At 37.9% G+C, this 20,123-nt stretch overlaps 1 protein-coding gene across 1 annotated transcript in view; it reads right to left on the reverse strand.

Annotated features, from left to right (window-relative positions):
* Nucleotides 1–6,271: 6,271 nt before the first annotated feature.
* Nucleotides 6,272–20,123, reverse strand: part of VIT (vitrin) — a 39,650-nt gene continuing 25,798 nt past the window's right edge. Inside the window, exons 12-17 of the mRNA XM_089528379.1 lie at nt 18,210–18,272; nt 14,376–14,523; nt 13,710–13,813; nt 11,714–11,940; nt 9,124–9,637; nt 6,272–8,187 (exon numbers count right to left, since the gene is read on the reverse strand). Coding sequence (XP_089384505.1) covers nt 8,009–8,187; nt 9,124–9,637; nt 11,714–11,940; nt 13,710–13,813; nt 14,376–14,523; nt 18,210–18,272 — 1,235 coding nt within the window. The 3' untranslated portion in view covers nt 6,272–8,008. The remainder of the gene's footprint in view (nt 8,188–9,123; nt 9,638–11,713; nt 11,941–13,709; nt 13,814–14,375; nt 14,524–18,209; nt 18,273–20,123) is intronic.

Here is a 20,123-nt window from a genome sequence, read left to right on the forward strand (position 1 = left end):
GGGATGGTTGAGCATAGGTCTGACATCATCTGATGTTGTGGTCACAGGGTGATTATATGTGATCTTACTTATGGAAGAAGGCTGTGAACTAGCACTACACACACATCCGTTAAGACCACATCGTGCTATAGTTCCTCTTCCTTTCATCCTGCCTCTTTTGTAGACAAGATACTTCCATTTTTTTCAACTGTAGTTCCCTTTTGTTTTGAATATATAAACCATAAGCACATGCTTGGATGACAAAGCATGGAAGGGAAGAGTGCATAACACCAAGGTTCATTGTGGCACTTTCCCATAACAAGTCATTGTTTCTTTTACCTGAATGTAGCCTTTTGTTTGTTTAGATTCATTGAAAAGTTGAGAAAAATACTAAAGTTTAAGCATCTAAGGGGCAAAAGTATAAGGAATAGCCCTTCTGGTGCTGTATAAATTGGGAATGTATATAGGGGATCCTATTTTCTCATGTCAAGAGACTCTGCATGCAGAAATGTTCAGAGGAAAAACTCTTCTTGACAGTAGATCCTATTCCACAGGAAGATGGCATTTGATGTGTAGAACATATTAACATATGACACCTTCACTAGAGTGCAGGAGTAATTCAGTAGTTTATGGTCAGATTGTGTCCCAGCATTTCCAGTTACAAGGATTTGAAAAAGCGAAGCTTTGTGTTTAGTCAAATGCAGCAAGACTGAATGGGCCAATGAATTGCCTCAGCAAAAGGCAGCATCAAGTGAAATGTGGAGTAGCTATAGGAGGACTGTATGTACCACATCCTATTTCTATAGAATGTCTGGTCTGGAAATCTTGAACCGAAGTAGATTTATTTAAATATAATTTCTTTAGTTTTTGTGTGGCTGGTTATCATGTCTTGCTGATGAATTCTCGATATGTAATCCTCAGATTTTATAAGATCTATAAGACAACAATATAATTCTTTTTTTTTAACCTGTGTAACATTGATGATTAATAACAACAGAGTTGCTTGGAAATAATTTCATTCTTTTACATTAGGACAATAAATCTTATGTGATTTACCATTTGCATGCTTATGCAAGTCTCTAGTATAAAATAAAATCTGTGTATGTATGTCTGGTAGAAAGCTTGTTCAAGTCCCAGAAAATACTATGCTATATTATAGACTTTATGCTGGATATATGTTGAGGTTCAGGGCAATTTCTTCTTCCCTTCAGATTACACTAGCAAGTACTCATTGAGCCCATAAATACTTAGGACCTGAGGATTCAGAGGCCAATGAAAATAGTTTAATTTCAGATAGGCTTTAAACTTTTGCTGCCATCATGCAGTGAACTGTTTTTAACTTTCTGAAGTGGCTTTTGAATTAAGTGACTTTAGAATGGAAGTTATATGTCCAAAGAGAAAAACAAAATGTTTCAGCTGGTCTGGTGTGAATGGTAGCTCTATCGATATCCACCTGGAATCTGTGTAGTGTGTTTGGTTCACCATATTTAATGTAAGATGTCTATCATGTCTAGTCATTCTTTATCATGTTCATTAATACTTTTCTGGATTATCTTAGACTATTCAGAAGATTGAAAAAAAATAGTTTTTTTGTTTTTTTTAATTAATCTTTATTATTACAAAATAACGAAAAGAAAAAGAACAAAGTATTTCCTTACATACTTATTTTTAACATCCAAAGCCATATAAGATCTATTATCCTTATCCTTATCAGTTCCTCATGCTGTATACCGTAAAACCAAAATTACTTCCCTGTTATTGACCTAAATATCACTATAGATAGCCTTTATTTTAATTTATAAATATTCGATATCGTGTCATATTTCTTTTGAAGATTCTACTTCAAACCATTCGTAGTTTCATTTCTTATTTACCCTCCCCCTAAAACAAATCATTAGCTTAAATATCAAACAATCATTTCCTCTTTAATTTCCCATCTTATTGCTAGGTATTTTTTAATTGGGTTCCAATCATCTTCCACTCTTGCTTGAGATTTATTTTGAATTTTTGCTGTTAGGCAGTCCATATCTTTAATCTCCAATAACTTATACAACCAATCCTCCAGTTTTGGGACATATGTCGACTTCCAGTGTTTGGCTATAAGAATTCTAGCTCCTGTAATTAAATACAGCAATACTCTCCAATAACATTTTTCATATGTAGGATCTATTATCGTTGTCATGTTCAATAAATATAATTCCGGCATAAAAGGAAGGGAAAAAAAATACAGTTTTATAAGCCAGAGTCATCTGCCGCATTGTTAATGTCAGTCAACTTGAGTATTTCAAAAAGTTAAATGGGGACGAACGAGCTTGTAAAGGATAGATGAATAAATTAGCATTTTATCCTGATCAAATTTGGCTTATGCTTTTAATTCTCTGAGACTACGCTTTGCTTTTCAAAATTTGTATTTAGATTCTGGTGGGCAAGGTCTTAGAATTCTATATTTTTACTGAAGGGAAACTTAATTTGCCATTAGTCTTGTGGAATGTTTGTCCAAGTATCAGAATATTAAATGCAGAAAGATTAAACAGTTGATCTTGTAAGAAGTTCTAAAGAAAGTGAAATACCAAGTAAAAACACACCAGTTGACCACATTGAGAACTTAGTAAGCACCAACTAAATAATATAAATACATTTCATTTTCCCCTGATTCTTCTTCTTTTGGAATTAGTATTCTAATGTATTATAACTGTCAGGAGGATGCTTTCCAAAATGCTTCCTGTCATGGTCAACTTCTTTATCATAAACACGGGTTACAGAGCCATTCTATCTGTGCCATTATTTGTAACTAGGAGTCCTAGTTAGCTGAATTGCATGGCATTTCCAAAAGCGGATGTGGAAATACACCCTTAAAGTAAAAATACAGGCTAGGCAACTGTTTACAAGGAAATGTTTCATCTGGTTGCTAGAATCATATTATGCCTAGGCAATTTGAAGCTTTGTTATATGAGGAATACCCATCAATACATGTTTTCCTTTTGTACATAAAATAACTGCAATATGAACGGGCTGTAAAACATTCAGTCCATTGGATTAATTTAAAGCCATTGTCATGTATGAATAGATGATGGCATCATAGTTCTATTTGACGGGTCCATCTAGTTGATCTTTCAAGGAAAAATCATGTACAGGTACACTTTGCTATAGGTAACAGCTTCCACATAATTCCACATGAAATGAAAAAATTCTTGTGGAGATGGATGAAGCAGATTGATCAATCATTATGTGAGAGTACTCTGATTCAAAACAATCAGTCTTTCCCCTTATTTCTAGAAGACTAAATGTATACAAGAAACCTGATTATTGCGTCATGGTCTGTCATCTTTTAAAAACCCTTAATTAGCAGTTTTGTGCTTCTTCACTCAGAAGAAAGCCCTACTGTGTTCAGTGGGACTTAGTCCCAGATACATTGTGCAGAAGATTGCAGCCTTAGTATAAATCAGCATTGATAGCACTATGTGATTTGTTTAAAATCTGATGGAGTAAATTAGCTGGGTGTGAATCAGTGCCATTTATGGAAATTTGACATGAATGCAGAAAGCATTGTTGGTTATAATCCATTTTTCTTCATAAAGTCTCAACCTCAGAAAGGCTCTTCATCACCAAATAATACTCAAGAGCCATGGAATACATGGATCATCTACTGTTAATACATGATTTAAATGAGGCAATTAAATGAAGTAGAAATGAAGGCAGTGACACTTGGTAGTGGCTCAGCAAAGTGTAATTATTGTGTACAGTACCTGCATTCTATGTTGAGTAAAATCAAACAGATCTTGCTGAAGCAACACTATACAGAGCAGCTTTTATTAAATATTACAGCAGCAAATAAATGTCCTTTGTACTATGTATTTATGTAAATTGGGTACTAATAAATACTATTTTTCAACATCTGTGTTTGTGTATCTGTCCTAAATATGTGTTAGGGGTTTAGGGAATCACTCTAAAAATACAAAGCATAGCATAGGGGGAAAATGTTGATGCCATTGCTTTCACCACAAATGAATCAAAATACGGTGTGTTTTTTTCCTTTGCAAATCATAGTTTGCTATGTGGTTGAGCTGGAAGAATTCAAAAAACACAGTAAGGCAATACATTTTCTTTAATCTGAATCTTTAGGAAAATGAGGGAACCACACTATGGTTCCCTCATTTTAGAGAATCTGCACATAGCAGCATTAAGCTGAAGTGAAGAAAGTATTAGGCAGACTTAATTAGAGTGGACATTTAGATGCAAAACAGGTTTTGTGTTGCACCAGTGGCTGCTTGGGTGAGAAATCAGTCATGCCTGTTTCCAGTTTTGTTTTTTTTAAATAAACCACACCAAACCTGTGGCTTTTGGATTTGGTTGCCCTGTGTCATTCATTAGATTAAGAACTGTATTAATATGGAAAACAGATACTTCTACCATTTTGCAATCATTTGATAAAATAAAAAATTGCTTGTAACTTGTCTAAACAATCAGCAAATCCTGATACTTCCTAAGAATTTCTTGGGTTGCCCAGTATTGCTGATTCAGAAAGTCATTACGTACATTCATTTGGAAAACCCAGATACTTTATGAAATACAAAATAGCATAGAATTCCTCTTTGGGTTTTGTTTCTTTTAAAATAAAGAGTAGAACTATGTGTATGTACCCCTCATGCTTGATGTATGTGAAGTTCTAGATCATGTCAGGATGAGCAATTACAAGGATGCTCAGGGCCATTTTCCAACTTCCTCAAATGTTCTAGGGCTGCACTTTTCCCTCCCCTCCCTTCTTTCACTTTTACAGCGAACAACCTTACATGGCCACCAGTCTTTTGTGATGCTTTCCAAGAAAGCCTTGCTCTGTATGTTGGTTGAATTCAAAATTTACAAAGAAATGCATTGACCCATAAATAAATGTTTTCCCTCCACAGTTTTCACTGCCTTTAAAAAAAAAAAATCTCCCATAATGAATTCTTTCCCTTTTGCAGCTTCTCCACCAGTTGCCAGTTCCATCCTTTATAAACTTAATCCTTGAGTAATTTTAATTGATGCATTGCTCCCACCCATTTACTCCTTGTTTGAAGTCAGTGTCACCTTTTCTTCCATTTTCTCTTGTTTTCCAGCCTCCCTCTTGCCTCTCCAACCAATTTTTTTGCCTTTATGTAGCTGAAGAGGGAATAAAGAGGGGGTTGGAAGACTCTTGGATAAAGATGGAGTTTGGTAGATTTATGTGTGGATTATCTTTGGAGGGTTTCTTTCAGTGCCTCGAGGGGATGAATTGTTAAAGCCTTGAAGGTGTGTCATGATTTGCAGTGGCAGCTTCCACCACTCCAATACAGTGGCTTTATTTGAGCTTGTACACAGGTTCCATTTTTCTCACCTCTGTTCTATATAGTGATCTCGGTCTTAACACCCCTTCTGGTTCTATGTAGAAAGCAACTAAGATAAGAAGAGCATGTTTAAGGCCTCTCTTCTTCCTTCAGAGAAGCCAACAGCAGACACCATAGTTCTCTTTGTTTACTCATGGATGTACTCATGGATTTTTTTACTCATGGATGTTTTGTCCATTCATCTTGTATTGCCAAAAGGTTTAACAGAACTAAGGGAAGACAAAATAGTTTCATCAGAGAAAAAGAACCATTATCTAAAAACCAACCAGCAGCATGTTAATGTCAGGATGATTCGTAGCTTAGTGGTAGATCACATACTTTACATGCTGGAGGTCAAATTTTAATTTTTAGCTGCAGAAGATTCCTTGCCTGGAAACTTGGACAGCTTCTGAGTCAGATACCAGAAGGTTGCATACCAGTCTGAGACAGTATGAGGCACCTTTGTGTGTTCTATCCCAGGAAGTTTCAAGATTTTGCCATTCTTCCAGGGAGATAGGTGTACAGTATACAGGCTATGGTTTTAATCAGAAATGCCTTCCAAGAAGAGATAAAGTATGCTCCTAGGTAGATTATTCCAAATGCTACCACTCAGAAGACATTATAAAGATATTTTTCTTCTTAAGAGTTTTTTTGTAATTTTTTTAAATGAAAGAAGTTGTAGGGAACCATGAGGGGTTACATGTGGAAGATAACATCTGGACCCCTGGTAAAATTCTGAGAATGAAGCACAGCATTGCACAATAAAGGCCTTATCCAGACACAACCAAAAATTCATAGGTATTAATTTTGTTTACAGAAATAGTGTTTCAAAACAAAGATCTAATAACCCTTTTTGTAACTTTTATTGCAAAAGATACAGCAATGAATTATGAAAGGTTCTTTAAAATAGCTTAGAAAAGTTAATTAGCTTTCTTTTCATGTGTGTCTGTGGAGGGGAATCTAAAATAGGGATTTACAAAATTTTATCTTGTGTGCAGAAATTTTGAAAAGATGTTTCAGTATTTGGCTGAATAATTCTTTGCATCTCTTTTTGTTGTACACAATTTAGAACAGATATCTAAGTCTGAACTGATGTTTTCCAGAGGGGAGTCTGAAGAACTGAGGCAAATAATAGTTCTGAAATGCAGTTCTAAGGCTGACTGACAAATAAAAAAGAATTACTCAGTCTGAATTGTATCCACCAAAAGTTCTTAAATTGCTCATAATCTAACAATAAGTAACTAGTCCCCAAGAAAGCCCATGTAAATAAAGACTGGAAAGTGGCCGATGCTACACCATATTTTAAAAATGTATGAAGGGGAGGTATGCAGGAAATTATAGGCTGGTTCAGTTAATGCATGTTCCAAGAAAATTGATGAGAATCAGTATATCAAACATACAGAAGAACTAGTTTTACTAAAAAAAGAGTCAACATGGCTTCATTGAAGGTAAGTCTTGTCTCCCTGTCTTTTTAGAGGTGTGCATTTGTGGTCAACAAACTGGCAAGGGTAATTGGACAGTCAGTGCATACTAGACTTACAGAAAGCTATTAAACAAACCTCTTCACCAAAGGCTCTTGAGTCTAGTAGTCACTGAATGAGATGACACATTGATCAGTGAAATTATCATTAAATGGCTAAAGAGCAGAAAACTAGTAGGAATAAATAGCCATTTCTAATCTTTTGGGGCACATTTAGGCCTACTGCTTAAGGTCAAAATAGATTTCATCTCATAGAATCAGTTTGAATGCTATTAGCTCGTGGGCTATAACATGAAGTAGCTGCTGGAGCTCCTTGGATTTCCAAATGACCTCAGTGAAGTCAGTAAAAATGCAGATACTCACTAAGGCTTTAAGAATAACAACCCTGACAAGGTGATGAAAGATGTTTACCTTTCAGTGGATGTGATATCAGTTTAGTAGGACTGCAGAATTAGTAGGCATCCTATTATTTCCTTACCCTTTGGTGCCAGATGATTCTGGCCTTTGTTGTAGCCATTTTTGGCTGAATACTCTGGGATGTATAATTAAATCATTGGCAGATATTTATTTACCCAGAGTTATTCTTCAAAAATTTTAACCTCTGCAGGAATACACAAAATAAAGTACTCTGGGCATCCTAAACAGGAAATGTATGCTGGTGTGAATGTTGTTTTTTTAACCAAAACACAACTTCAATTTTTCAGTGATCCTATGTTTTGTAATCTGTCATTCTTTGCCTCCTATCTTCACATGTCCACCCACAGCGCCAATTAAAGTCTAGGCTGTAAAGGCCACTGCAGTACTGGAAAGCCATCTGTAGGCTAGCTACTTGCTCCCACAGTGGAGCTGTAAGGGAACATTTTCCAACAAATGTCAGTTGAAGTGCATCTTGCTTACAGCCTTACGGCTATACTTCACCTGTTCTATGTGGATGTTAATTCCAAACTGTGGGAATGAGTCAACTGAATTTATCTAACCAAGGATTGTAGTTGACTTGCTGTCAAATCAGTTTTGAAAGTAGCAGAGAGAATAAAATATTCATTGCTCTACAAACATGACATGCATGGAGAACAAAGCTGAAATGGTCTCTTGGCTGGAAATGTCTTTCAACCAGGAGGTCTGGCGTTGCTTGCCTAACATTTTGTCTGATGTCTCTCATAGAATATTCTTCAGTTGATGGAGCATTTAGTGGAAAATGCTGGGCTGATCAGTTTCGTGGCTGCGAATTAAACTCTGTGCAGATATTCTGGATGATTCTAGGAACAAATCTGTACAGGCTGTCAAATTCATCCACAAAGAATGAGTGCTCTTTATCCGGGTCAGTTGCAATGGCTTCCAATTCATCCTGGGCAGCCCACGCAATTCCTACAGAATAAGCAATGACTCCTGAAAAGAGAAAGATGAGTGCAAAATAGGCATCTTGCTTAATTTCAAAGCAATGTTTCATATAAATTAATCTTTAATATATTAGTAGTATCTCAGACCAAAAAAGTATCAATATATGTTCAAAAGCAAAGCAGTATTGGCTGTTCTTCATCATTAATCTGCATCCTGGATATGGAAAGCAACTTGGATATATGAATCCCAATGCAAAAGTACCTATGCCACAGCTTCCTTCTCCAGAAACTACAGTTCAACCACTATCACTTATAGAGAAGGATGGTAGCTGCAAGGGGAATGAAAGAAGGTGGGCGGGAAGAGTTCAGGTGTAACATAGACCGATGATGATGATGGTTTGTACCCCATTTTCCACCCAAAATTGGGATTCAAAGCAGCTTACAGTCTAAAAACACATTACAAATAAAAACCTGCAAAAATGACAATTCAAAAGGAATAGTAATTGCATCTTGTCATCATATATATAAATGATACACTGGTGTGTATACACCATAGAAAGAGGCTTTCAGGAGCTGTCAGGTTCACAACAAAGCAGTCATTGTTTCTCAAGGGATAAGTCCAATATTAGTTCTATTTTTAGCCAGACCCCTGAAATCAGTGCATCTACTGCAACTCATAACTACATACATTCAAGTTTCATTCATTTCAATGTGTTTAATTTAGTTGAAACCAACTTTGGATTTAGTCCCAGCCCTTCCTGTTCTGAACCTATGCTATCAACACTTTCCTTTGTGAACCTGTGAGACAACATAACAGAATTAATAGGTGGGAAATGCAAGCGTGCATTTTATTTTCTTTATAGAATGTAGTCTTCTGGGCTGCATAATGTAAGTGCAATATTCCACACCCACAGCACCAGCGTTATACAAGCTGTGATCATTTTTTAAAATAAAGTTGGTGTGTATACAGGATACAGTGGCTTACCGTTCTGATGGGCTGCTGTAGCTGGCCCTTGAACATCATCATAAGATCTGCCATCTGTAATCAGAATCATAATCTTCCTCTTGTTTGGTTTGGATTTGCTGAATAGCTGGTCAAAGGCATAATTGATGGCTGCGCCAGTGCTGGTTCCTCCGCTCCAGTAGTTTATTCTCTTGATAGCATTCAGGACATCCTGCTTTGTGCTGTGCTTCTCAAAGCCAAATTCCAGCCTCTGTTCATAGGTGTATTGCACAGCTCCAATGCGAGTATCTGTGTCAGAAATCTCAAATTCCTTGCTGATGTTGGCTACAAACTGGAGGACGGTGCGGAAGTTGCCTGTGCCAACACTGCTGGATCCATCAATGACAAAACCAATGTCTGCTGAATTTAGGCAGGTCTTGCTGCAAGCTAGGCGATCCGTGTCACAAATTCGTTTCACTAATGGCTGCACTACTTTGTGTAAGCTAAACCAGCTGGGAACATTGAGAGAATAATACCCATTGGTTCTGCATACAGCCTGAAAGAGAGGTGCGAACCAAAAGAAATCATTGGCAACATAATTTATGAAGATGTCTGATGATATGTTTATTGGTCATTGCTTTTGCCTTGTGACAACGTTGTATCTGTTCATGAGAATAATTTCTGTTGCACTGAACAGGTAAAATGATGCAAGGGCATATAATGTTTCTTGAAAACTGAACAGTCTGGAAAGCACTTACTCTGAATTGCAGCCTAGGAAACTGTTACACTGGGGCTTACTCCTGGGTAAGTAGATAGGAATCAAATTGAGCTGTGCTTTGCTTGCTGGAACAATTTCCAAATCTATGAATTATATCTGGGCTCCTTCACTTTGCCTTGGACCTGTCTTGTATATTTGGATCCACATAAGCTAAAATACAACTACAAGATCTTCTCAAACTGAGATTTGGGCTGCAGCCTGAGACATACCTGGCCTCCATCCCTGATTTAAATATATACGGTAGGTTGTGTCTTGAAGTGTTCTAGTCCTATTCCTCCTGGTGCACCAGCCTCCAGGAATTTACTGCAGCTTAGAGTAACTTCCACATTGCAGTGTTGACATCTGAACTGGATCTGTTATGTAACTAGGATAAGAATTTGTTGTATATGCATATGCTTGTCTTTCTTGTCACTCTTTCCATTTTCTAAGAAGCAGCTGCCATAAGTCACTGTGTACAAACATGGACTTATCCTGTCCTACTTTTCCAGTCTGGCAAATGAACACAGGCCCACTGTGGCTCTGTCCCATTCAAACTTAAATAAAATCAAGACTATCAGCAGTCAAATGCAAGCTGGAAGCTGCCCAGCTTGAAGGTACTAAGGAGCTTTGAAGCTCATAGGAAATGTGTTTCATGGCAGAGATACAGTGGAAAGTGCATAAAATTATCAAAAGGAGTGTCCAGGAGAAAAAGTTGTTTTCTGAAGGACAGGTCCCAAAGTCCACTTTGCTCCCTGAACCTGGGCCCATTTGCCAGATTTCCAGGAAGAGCTGAATGCCAGACTAACTCCACTCAGTTGAATAGGCATTCTGTCATGGGTACCCAGTCTATACTCTACAGCTTGTGAACTGTATTCAGAGCTTTCATGTCTGTTGAGGGAAAACTGGAAGCAACAGCACACTGTGTTCTGTAAACATGATCTAACATCACACATCTTGATTTAGGTTCTGAAGTACTTGATTTCTAAGGCTTTGCTATTTCTCTCTTTGAATGTTCATACTCTTAAAACAGTATTGCTTCCTTGAAGAAATAAAGAGCAAAGAAAATGTGACATTTTTCAAGGGAGTTTACTTGATTTTTAGCACTTGTGTGATTAGTTTTCATCCTGATTTAGACAGCATTAAGGTTAACACATGTGCATTAACCCTTTACATCTGCAGTCCCTACTGGAGTCTCTGTACTGTGCAGTTCACAATGAGACAAACTCTTGCTGATGCCCATGTGTGCTTTCTTCCCAGTGGATAGAGAGGATGGACAAGTTTCTAATTGTAGCTACAGCAAAGGGAAAGGGATTAAGACACCTTCCCTTCACATCAAGGTCTTGGTTTGATTTCTTTATTCACTTATTAATGCAAGAGCAAAGGTTTTGGTACTTGGGATATATAGACAAGCACCTGAGCTTATAAAACTCACTCATACTGTGTCTATAATGTGTGTGTATATGTGCCTTCAAGATGCCTGTTGATTTATTGTGACACCATGAATTTCTTAGGGCTTTCTTAGGCAAGGAATATTGTCTCTGTTTTGCCAGTCTTTTCCTCTGAAATATAGCCTACAGCATCTGGGATTCCTTGGTAGTCTTCCATCCAAGTACTAACCAGGCCGACCCCATTTAGCTTCCAAGATCAGATGTCTGTGTCTGTAGTAGCAAGAGATAATTTGAAAGCAAGACAACAGTAGCTGAGATTGTTGGAACAGAGCAGTAACCATTTTGCTTACACTCAAGGCAAAAGATGTTCCATTTATGTACTAATTAGATAAGAGAACAAATCTCACCTTTCCCCCCAGAACAGAGAAGTTTGCAGTCCCAAAGCCTACATCCTGTCTCATTTCTAGCATATCACAAGTCCCCTTACCTTATCCACAAAGTTTGCTTCAACCACATTTTGCTTTTCATTTTCATCTGGTCCTTCAATGGTGACAAAGAAAATGTTAATGCCTGATTCTCTTGCCAGCCTGGAGGCCTCTTCTACCTTATCAGTGGGCCATCCATCCACCATCACGATGGCAACGTTGGGTGCACCACCCCGATTCCCATTGGAATCTTCAAAGAAGTTTTTGTTAACAAAGGACAGTGCTTTCCCTGTGAGATAAAACAGAAAGAAAAAGGCAAGAAGAGTTGTCACTGTAACACAGATAAAAATGTTAGGCCCTAAAAGAACTGCTCCCTATTTATGTTTGCACAGTATTGCATGTGAGGACAGAAACTGTGGGATGGTGGCCAGGTACAAAATCAATACCAGAATGCTCCTTTTGAAAAAAATGTTAATAGTCCAGATTGAGTTTCATACACATGCACTTAACCTGAGATAAGGCCAGAAAGTGCATAGTTCTATCTATATTGCCCATGGGAAAGCATAGCCTAATTGAACCTATGTGATGCATGTGGTTGCCTTACCTCCAAATGTGCCTGACAGTACAGGTGGAGATCAACTTACATATTAATGTTCAGTGACACCACACCAACCTGAACACCCAGTCTTTTTTCCCCAGAACCTAAACCAACTATATTATAACTTTTCTAAGATGTTAACTTACCTGTGTTAACATTTGTAAGCTGCTTTGAGTCCCAGGGCTGGGAAAATGCAGGATATAAACAAAATAAATAATCAGGGAGAAGAGACCACCTAGAATCTCTAGATAAAGCTAGGAAGGATTCTGCCCAAAGCCCTGGAGAGCTGCTGCCAGTCAGAATGGACAATATTGGGCCAGATGGGCTAATGCTCTGAACTCAGAATAAGGAGCCTCTAATATATTTCCTGATCCAGCAAAAAGACCCACCATAGAAATTGCTTGTGTGGCTTTGTTGGATCAACTGATTGGTTGAATGTTTGCCTAAACTCTGCTTGATACATGCTGGAAGAGGGGATAGATTCCCCCCCCCCCAGGTGAAATCATATAAAATTAGAGTTGGAAGACGCCCCATAAGCCATCGACTCCAAACCTCCATTCAGTACGTATGCTATATATGGAGCTGAGCCGCCTTTCTTTTTCTAGCATATGTTTTAACTGATTCAGTGTGTGTGTGTGTGTGGACAAGAAAGGTCCAAACCTTTACTCTAAGACCACCTGCTCTCCACTTTTCCCTGCCTGTATTGGTCCTAAACTCACCCCTTCTATTGCAGTTGGGAGCCAGTGAAGTTCTTTGTCTTTTTTAACTATAATGTTTGGGTGAATGAATTCAAGGAAAGCAGTGAAACAGGGAAATAATTAAATCTTTTCTGCCCACCTATGGTGGTTTTGGTCTGGACTGGGTCTCTGCATGGTTACTTATAAGAGGAAAGAAAGAAAGAAAGAAAGAAAGAAAGAAAGAAAGAAAGAAAGAGTGGCTCAGTTGAACATTCTGTGTTGAACACAGCATACATACCCTGAAGGCACCAGGTACTGTTTGATCTTTGAAACTAAGCAGGCTGAGACCTGGCTGTTACTTGGGTAAAGAAAACATCAAGTAATACCAGAAGCTGTAGGCTAAATTTCAGATGGATACCTCTCAGTATTCCTTGCCAATGAAATGTATGGGGTTGCCATAAGGTGACAGGCAACTGAAAGGCACATACACACACTGTTTTGCCCTAAGGGGATTTAGTTTCTTTTTTGGGATCTCAGGCTAGTAGCTAATAGTCACAACTCACTAAAGATGTACTTAATGCTGTGAAACTGGACAAAAAGTATCTGTTTAAATTAGAAATATCATTCAGAGGTGTTATTTTTTTTAAACCAGAGTAGGGGAAATGAATGAAAATGGCTTTTGGGATGTTGACCCAAATATCCTAAAATATCAAGCATGCCTGCGGGCCCTGTCTTCTGATTCTTAAACTGATTAGCTCTGAATGCATCAAGCAAACTACATACCAACATTGGATAATCCTCCTTTCTGGAGTATTTTCTCAATGGCATTTTTCAGGTCCTTCGAATTTGCATAAGTCTTCAAGTTAAATTCAGTAGAGGGGTCATCGCTATATAATTTAAATGAAAATAGAACAGTTTTCTCTTGTATGTTAAAAACAGTAATTAGAATACAATGCATCTATAAAATGCTCCTGTTCAGGGTTCCAGTTTCATTGCCAAATAGAATTAGAATGCAAAATACATAAAAAATAAAATGTGTACACCAGTTTAATATTACAGAAAGCTATACAGAAAAAATTAAGTACATCTAAAAGTTAATGCAACAAACCAAACTAGGAATGCAATGTCACAACCATAACATTAAGAACATTGCAACACTAATGTATGAACATGTGCTCAGCTGTTGGGTCAGCAGACCTGGCACATTTCCTCTTCAGCATGTATATGCTGGCCGAGCAGGTCTTAAGAACAGGCAACTAATTCTACAACATTCTAATGCTGTGTTCCCTTGATTTCATACTGGTTTTACAGATGTCTCTTTACATAATTTCATTTTAGTTAGAAAAGTTGTAAAGTGTGCCTGGAAAGTTCTTGTGTCGTAGCTCCATTACACAAACTCAGGGATAGTACCTAGTCAGTACAACTGTGAGGAAGATAATTTTTCATTACCCATACTGAATGATGCCCATTAGAGGGCCAGCTATACCAACATCCAGGGCTTGAGCTACATCTTTGAGGAACTGTTTTTGAATCTGAAAACGACGCTTGCCAATGCTCCAGCTCCCGTCCATCAATAAACATAAATCCACTTTGCAATCTGGAATAACAAAACAAAACAAAATAAAATTAGAACTTTGGGTCCTTTTGGGGGGTTTGGGGGGCGGGGCAGGGTGGGAATACATGCCTTTCCTGTATAAAAACACAATACTTAACTTAAAGATGACTTTCAGAACAAGTATTTTTAAAAGTCCCTTTCCATCTAGCAATATATCATAAAGAACAATGACTCATAGAACCTATTGCACTCGTTCCAGAACTTGCATGGATGGAAAAGGGAAAGGAGATGATTTTTGTTTATCTTCCCTCCCTACCATGGAGTCCCTTAAAATATGCTGTAGAGGGATGGGGCCCCTCCAGAAGTATCTGAAATATATTGTTGGAGGATAGAAGAGAAAGAGAAGATGGGTGCATATTGTTTCTGAATCTGAATGAAATGGTAGGAATCTTACTATTTATTGAATAGTCCTACAAGTTTGCAAGATAACTTGAGTGTATACTCAAGTCAAACATTTCACTGCATGTTAAACTTTGGTTAACATGCAGAATGCAGTGGCTGTTATTTGCCAACAAACTGACTTTGACTTATCTTGACCCTATGAATGAGAGACTTCTGGGAGACCTCCCCAGTCATCAACTGCCATACTCTGCTCTTGTAGCTGTGGTTTCCTTGATTGTGAGGTCTTTCTCATTTTCTACTGCCTTCCACTTTACATTACAGTGTTCTCTCCCTATCTTTAGGGGTTCAGTTCCAGGGTCCCTTGTGGAAGGAGGGGGGGAAGTGAGAGCTGAAGAGTATATTAGTCAGTGGATGGTGATGTACATGTGCTTGTGTCAGCATGGTTGTGTGCACGCACCACCATCGACTGATATAGGTTAGGGCAATCTGTTGGAGCTACAATCTGCATATGGCTAATATGCCACTATGGCAGACCCACTGTATAATCTTTTCTAGTGAGTCATGTCATCTTATTGATAAAGGCTGCATGCTGATTTGTTTCATGATAGTGAACTTTGAGATTCAGAAATGTAAATAGTGAGTTTATAAAGCATAAAATATAAAGCAGGAAGCTCTGTGTAGTGTGGAATGTGTGTGTCACTGAGAACTTAGTTCCAGGCATAACACCAACATAACTATCAATAACAAGAAAACAGAACATGGAATTGATCTATAGTGAACCTTAGACAGGTGTTGCATCAGAGAATGCTAAGTGATGCAAACAGATAGCTGATGTAATTTGAGGGAAGGCAGCAAGAAGCCAATGCATCTAGTCACTCCAAGGAGGAGACTAATTGTTTAGGGCCTGTGAAAGTCTCTTATCAAAAGATCTGTCAACTGATTTGGCTAGGAAAGATGTAAAAGAGGCAGAGAAGTGATGGACAACAGATGACTGTCCACCTCCTATACACATGTGGTTGTTAGGCGGCACAAGCTGATAATGCTATTCTTGGCTGTTAAAAACTGACCATGCTGGTAAGAGATGGGAGAATCTTTGCTTCAACTACTAGATTATACTAAATAGATATATTTAGTATAATCTGCTAGATGTAGTAATGGATGCTGCTAGATATAGAAATGCTCAGGGATAGTAATCCCCTGAAAGGCTATTTTGAAATGTGTGGTTCCATAAAAGATGAGATAGTATTAGTTAGTGGATGAGTTATAATTGTTAAGATGTTAATGTTCCTCTATGTGTTAGCTATAGAGAAGCTTGATAAAGAAATGCAGAAGGTCTATAAGTTCATTCTTTATTAAAGTGTAACACCTTACTGGAGTGGAGTGGAATGGAATGGAATGCACGATGCCCTTACATGTAATGTAGCATAATAAAAGCAATGTACAACCTTCATTATCATCTCTTAAATACATATCTTACAAATCTTACTATTTTGACTCATAGAACTCCAGGCAAACATCCAAACATTCCCCTTTAATTTATTCCAAACCACAAACAGATTCTTCCAAGTACTGTTTTACTTTTCTGTAAGCTTCTGAGGGAAATAGTCATTTACTGGGAAAGCAATCTGTGTAAACCTAAATGATAATTAATGCAATTTCTTTCCAGTGTCGTTCTCACATTCTCTTTCAAACTGTCCCTACCAAGTCAGATGTGCCAATAAAACTGGATTTCATTGATTTCATCATCAGTGTGTTCCAGTTTTTCAACCCTGAAGCAGGTTTTAGGCCCCTAGGACTCTTTCACCACAAAAGTGCAAAGGCACAAAACCTGGTGGACTGGGGCAATTATTTATTGAGAACCAATGGGAAAAATCCAGTGAGATAGTTTAGGAATAAAATGTCTACTTTTGTACAGATTTTTGAAGGTGGCTTAGAAATTTCCTACAGCAAGAAACTGGGATGTGGGATGGAAACCTTCAAAAAGAAAAAAAAAGTCTCTGTGGTGAGGGGAAGAAAACATTGCCGTGAAAATATTACACACAAATAAGCTTTTATTTTGATTTGGCTTGTAGAATTACCAAGGGACTTGTCATGAGCTGCCATACAATGAATTAACATCCCTCCCCCCCATTGTGGTCATACCTTAGCTCAGGGCCGGTTCTAGTTATTTGGCCACCCTAGGTGAGAAATATTTGGGCACCCCCTGACGCCCCTCATAATTATTTTTCCCTCCTTGATTTCCACTGTTTTGTTTGTTAAAGCAAAACATGACATAAAATGTAAGTTTCAGTCTCTCATCATAGTATTGAGAATTAATCAAAACGTAATGAGTTTTCACTTTAATATTGTTTAATTACACAAAAAATGATACAATAAAAGCCGCAAAGCCGCCCCTAGATTTTGATGCTTTAGGCGGCTGCCCAGTTCACCTATATGGAGGAGCTGGCCTTGCTGTAGCTTACAACTTGGGGTATGCTGTATTTCTAAATGCAAATCTGATCAAGACAAATAAAAAGAAGCCTCTTAGCATGATCAAACACACAACACATGATTTGATGTGGAAATTGATGCATCCTTCAAGCACAGGTTCTCATCTCTCTAGCATAACATTTTTCAACTTGTTTTGTTATCTGACTATTTTTTAAATCCGCACTATACAAGAATGTGTATGCTCATATTTTAAAATACACAGATTTGCCTATGCATTTTTTTAAAAAGGGGGGACATATTTTTGTTTGTAGCTTTTCAAACGTGTGTATTTTTTCAGTTTCCTCATTCAGTAAAATACTTTTTTTGCAATATAGTGAACAAACACACAAAAGAAATCTCTGCTTATCCAATCATCTATATAGCATTCTGAAATCTGAATGTTTATTGTTCGAATTGTCCAATCGTCTTCCTTCATCTTCCTTCCCCTCTCTCCTTGCAGGTGAGATCTGTGTGGATTGAAAACTGTTTCCCATGAAGTCCCAGCTCATAATAAGGGATATTTTCTGTAGTGAGAGATCTCACTTCTTTGCAATAGTTTAAACAGGTCCTATGCTGGAAGGGAATCAGGTGAAAATTGTATTTTACACATAATCCCCCAGCCCAGTTCCAAAACATGAAGTCAGATTGCAGTCTTGATTATATTGTTATTATCGTAGCAATGTAATCTGGACCTGTCCTGCTAACCTTTTCCCTTCCCACAGGGACCACAGAACAGAGCCCCATCCAAAAGGTGTGTGTGTGTGTGGGGGGGGGTGTCCCCATCCTTTTCAGTGACTGGAACATTGTACACTGAAATGGCAGAACTTGAGATGTCAATTTATTTCTGATTTACATACTTGGGTTTCCCTGGGATGCTGGTTCCAAAGGTTTAGGGACCAAGTCTTCTTTGGAGCTGTACCCTGAAATGATCAATAACACATTTATTATGGACATAAATTGATGAACACATCCATGGAGGGACTTTCTACAGTTTAAAAAACAAGCCATTTTACTAATGAAGTATGATGGAAAGAGAGAATGGTGCTGTAGTCAGCTCCTCCGAGGAAGAAAGAGAAAAGATTAAAACTCCGAGGAAGCCATTTGAAGAGGGTTAGGAAGTATCTATTCATATGAACTCTGTCACTAGGGTGACAAGCAACTCCAGAAGTCCTTTTGTTTTCTAGATTTAAAGCTCCTTCACTATGACTCTGTATTGACCCTAATATTGTAACTTCTTGCTTCTTTTAAAAGAAAGATCCATTGGAAAGAAAGGTGGTGAGAGGTAGGCCCAAGGACATACATACAGTTTGGTATGTTAGTCTGTTTGTGCATTGTTTTGCATGACCACGCTGTACCCTTCCTTGTCAGCATAATATTTCATTTTTGAACCTGAATAACATAGTCCATGGGGAGTTATACTCTTTTACTTAAACATAATACTCCTGGTCATTATAAACAGATTTTCTGCTCTTTTAAAACTGCACTACTTGTTGCTTAGCCAAATCTTGGAAAAGTTACTTTTTAAACCATAGCTCTCAGGTTTGTTATCTCAAAAAGTAATTTTTCCAACTTCTGATCTCATAGCTGTATTGTAATCTATCTTGTGAATGCTTGCTGACTTGACATATGGGATTTCAAAACCTAAAACAAAACAACAGAAATAAGAAGACCACACAACGTGCATCGCTCAGAGCTAATTGAAATGGCAGTTGCTTCCAGGGTGTCCGACTGGTTCCCAAGTCTGCTTTCAGACTATATTGTCGGTCATGAGAATACTAGCTCACTGTCTTGGTACTTTCCTGCAAGCTAATTAAGCTTTTCCAGCACCAGATTGTCACAGCAGTCCAGGTTCATTAAATCTCCATTCAGGCAAGAGTTGTCTTATACAAACTAAAAATAATTATCTTTCAAGTGAAGTCTGTATGCATAAAACTTCATCACTGGACTAACTTTTTGCAATGTTTTGATTCCCTGAAAAACATTCCTCCTTCACCCCGAGTTCCATCTATCCAAGCTGAATATGCTTTGAAATTGCAATGAGTCATTTTGTCTGCAAACAGTGTTTCAGACCCCGCTCTGAAGGCTTATTTACTTTTTCTTAATGCAGATATCTGAATATTCATATGTTATTTTGTTTTGCTAAGATACAACCTGGAAAAATAAACGTTTGAAATTCTTTGACTTATGAGCATGGATGCACATGCAGTCACAGGCTTGTGTGACAGTTCCACACAGGAGAAGGAAGGGGGAAAGAAGAAGGAAGAAGAAACTGCTGAAAATGGAACAAGACAAAGAGTGAGTCCATCACATATACAGTCATGTTGCTTTCTAACTGCAACATCACATAACTTGCATTCATGAACCTGTTACTGAAAGAGGAAGATCCTGTTGTGTCACCTCGCATCATTTTGAACCCAAGATATTTCACTGGACAAGAGATACTTGTCTGTAGCCTCTCTTCTTAACTTTTCCTACCCCTGATCTAGAGCAGTGCTGCTAAAAGTGGTGGTCCATGAGGCACTGGCCACTGGTCCCAAAAAGGTTTCCAAGAGAGAAAGAAGCAATGGTAGCCAATGGGAACAAATATGATACCAGGACTTGGGATATTGGGGGGAGAACTACCAGTCCCCCACATCAGATTCCTTAAGATGCACTGCTTTTAAGATACAAATTACAGACAACGCTTTTTACTGCATCTTCAAGATGCTTATGACAAATAATTCATTTGAGTTTGTATTGGTTAAGACAGAATTCTTTTTCTTGAAATGCTG

Source organism: Sceloporus occidentalis, unplaced genomic scaffold, assembly GCF_023333645.1.
Source record: "Sceloporus occidentalis isolate IW3139 unplaced genomic scaffold, rSceOcc1.0.p SCAF_6, whole genome shotgun sequence".
Taxonomy (NCBI): Eukaryota; Metazoa; Chordata; class Lepidosauria; order Squamata; family Phrynosomatidae; genus Sceloporus; species Sceloporus occidentalis.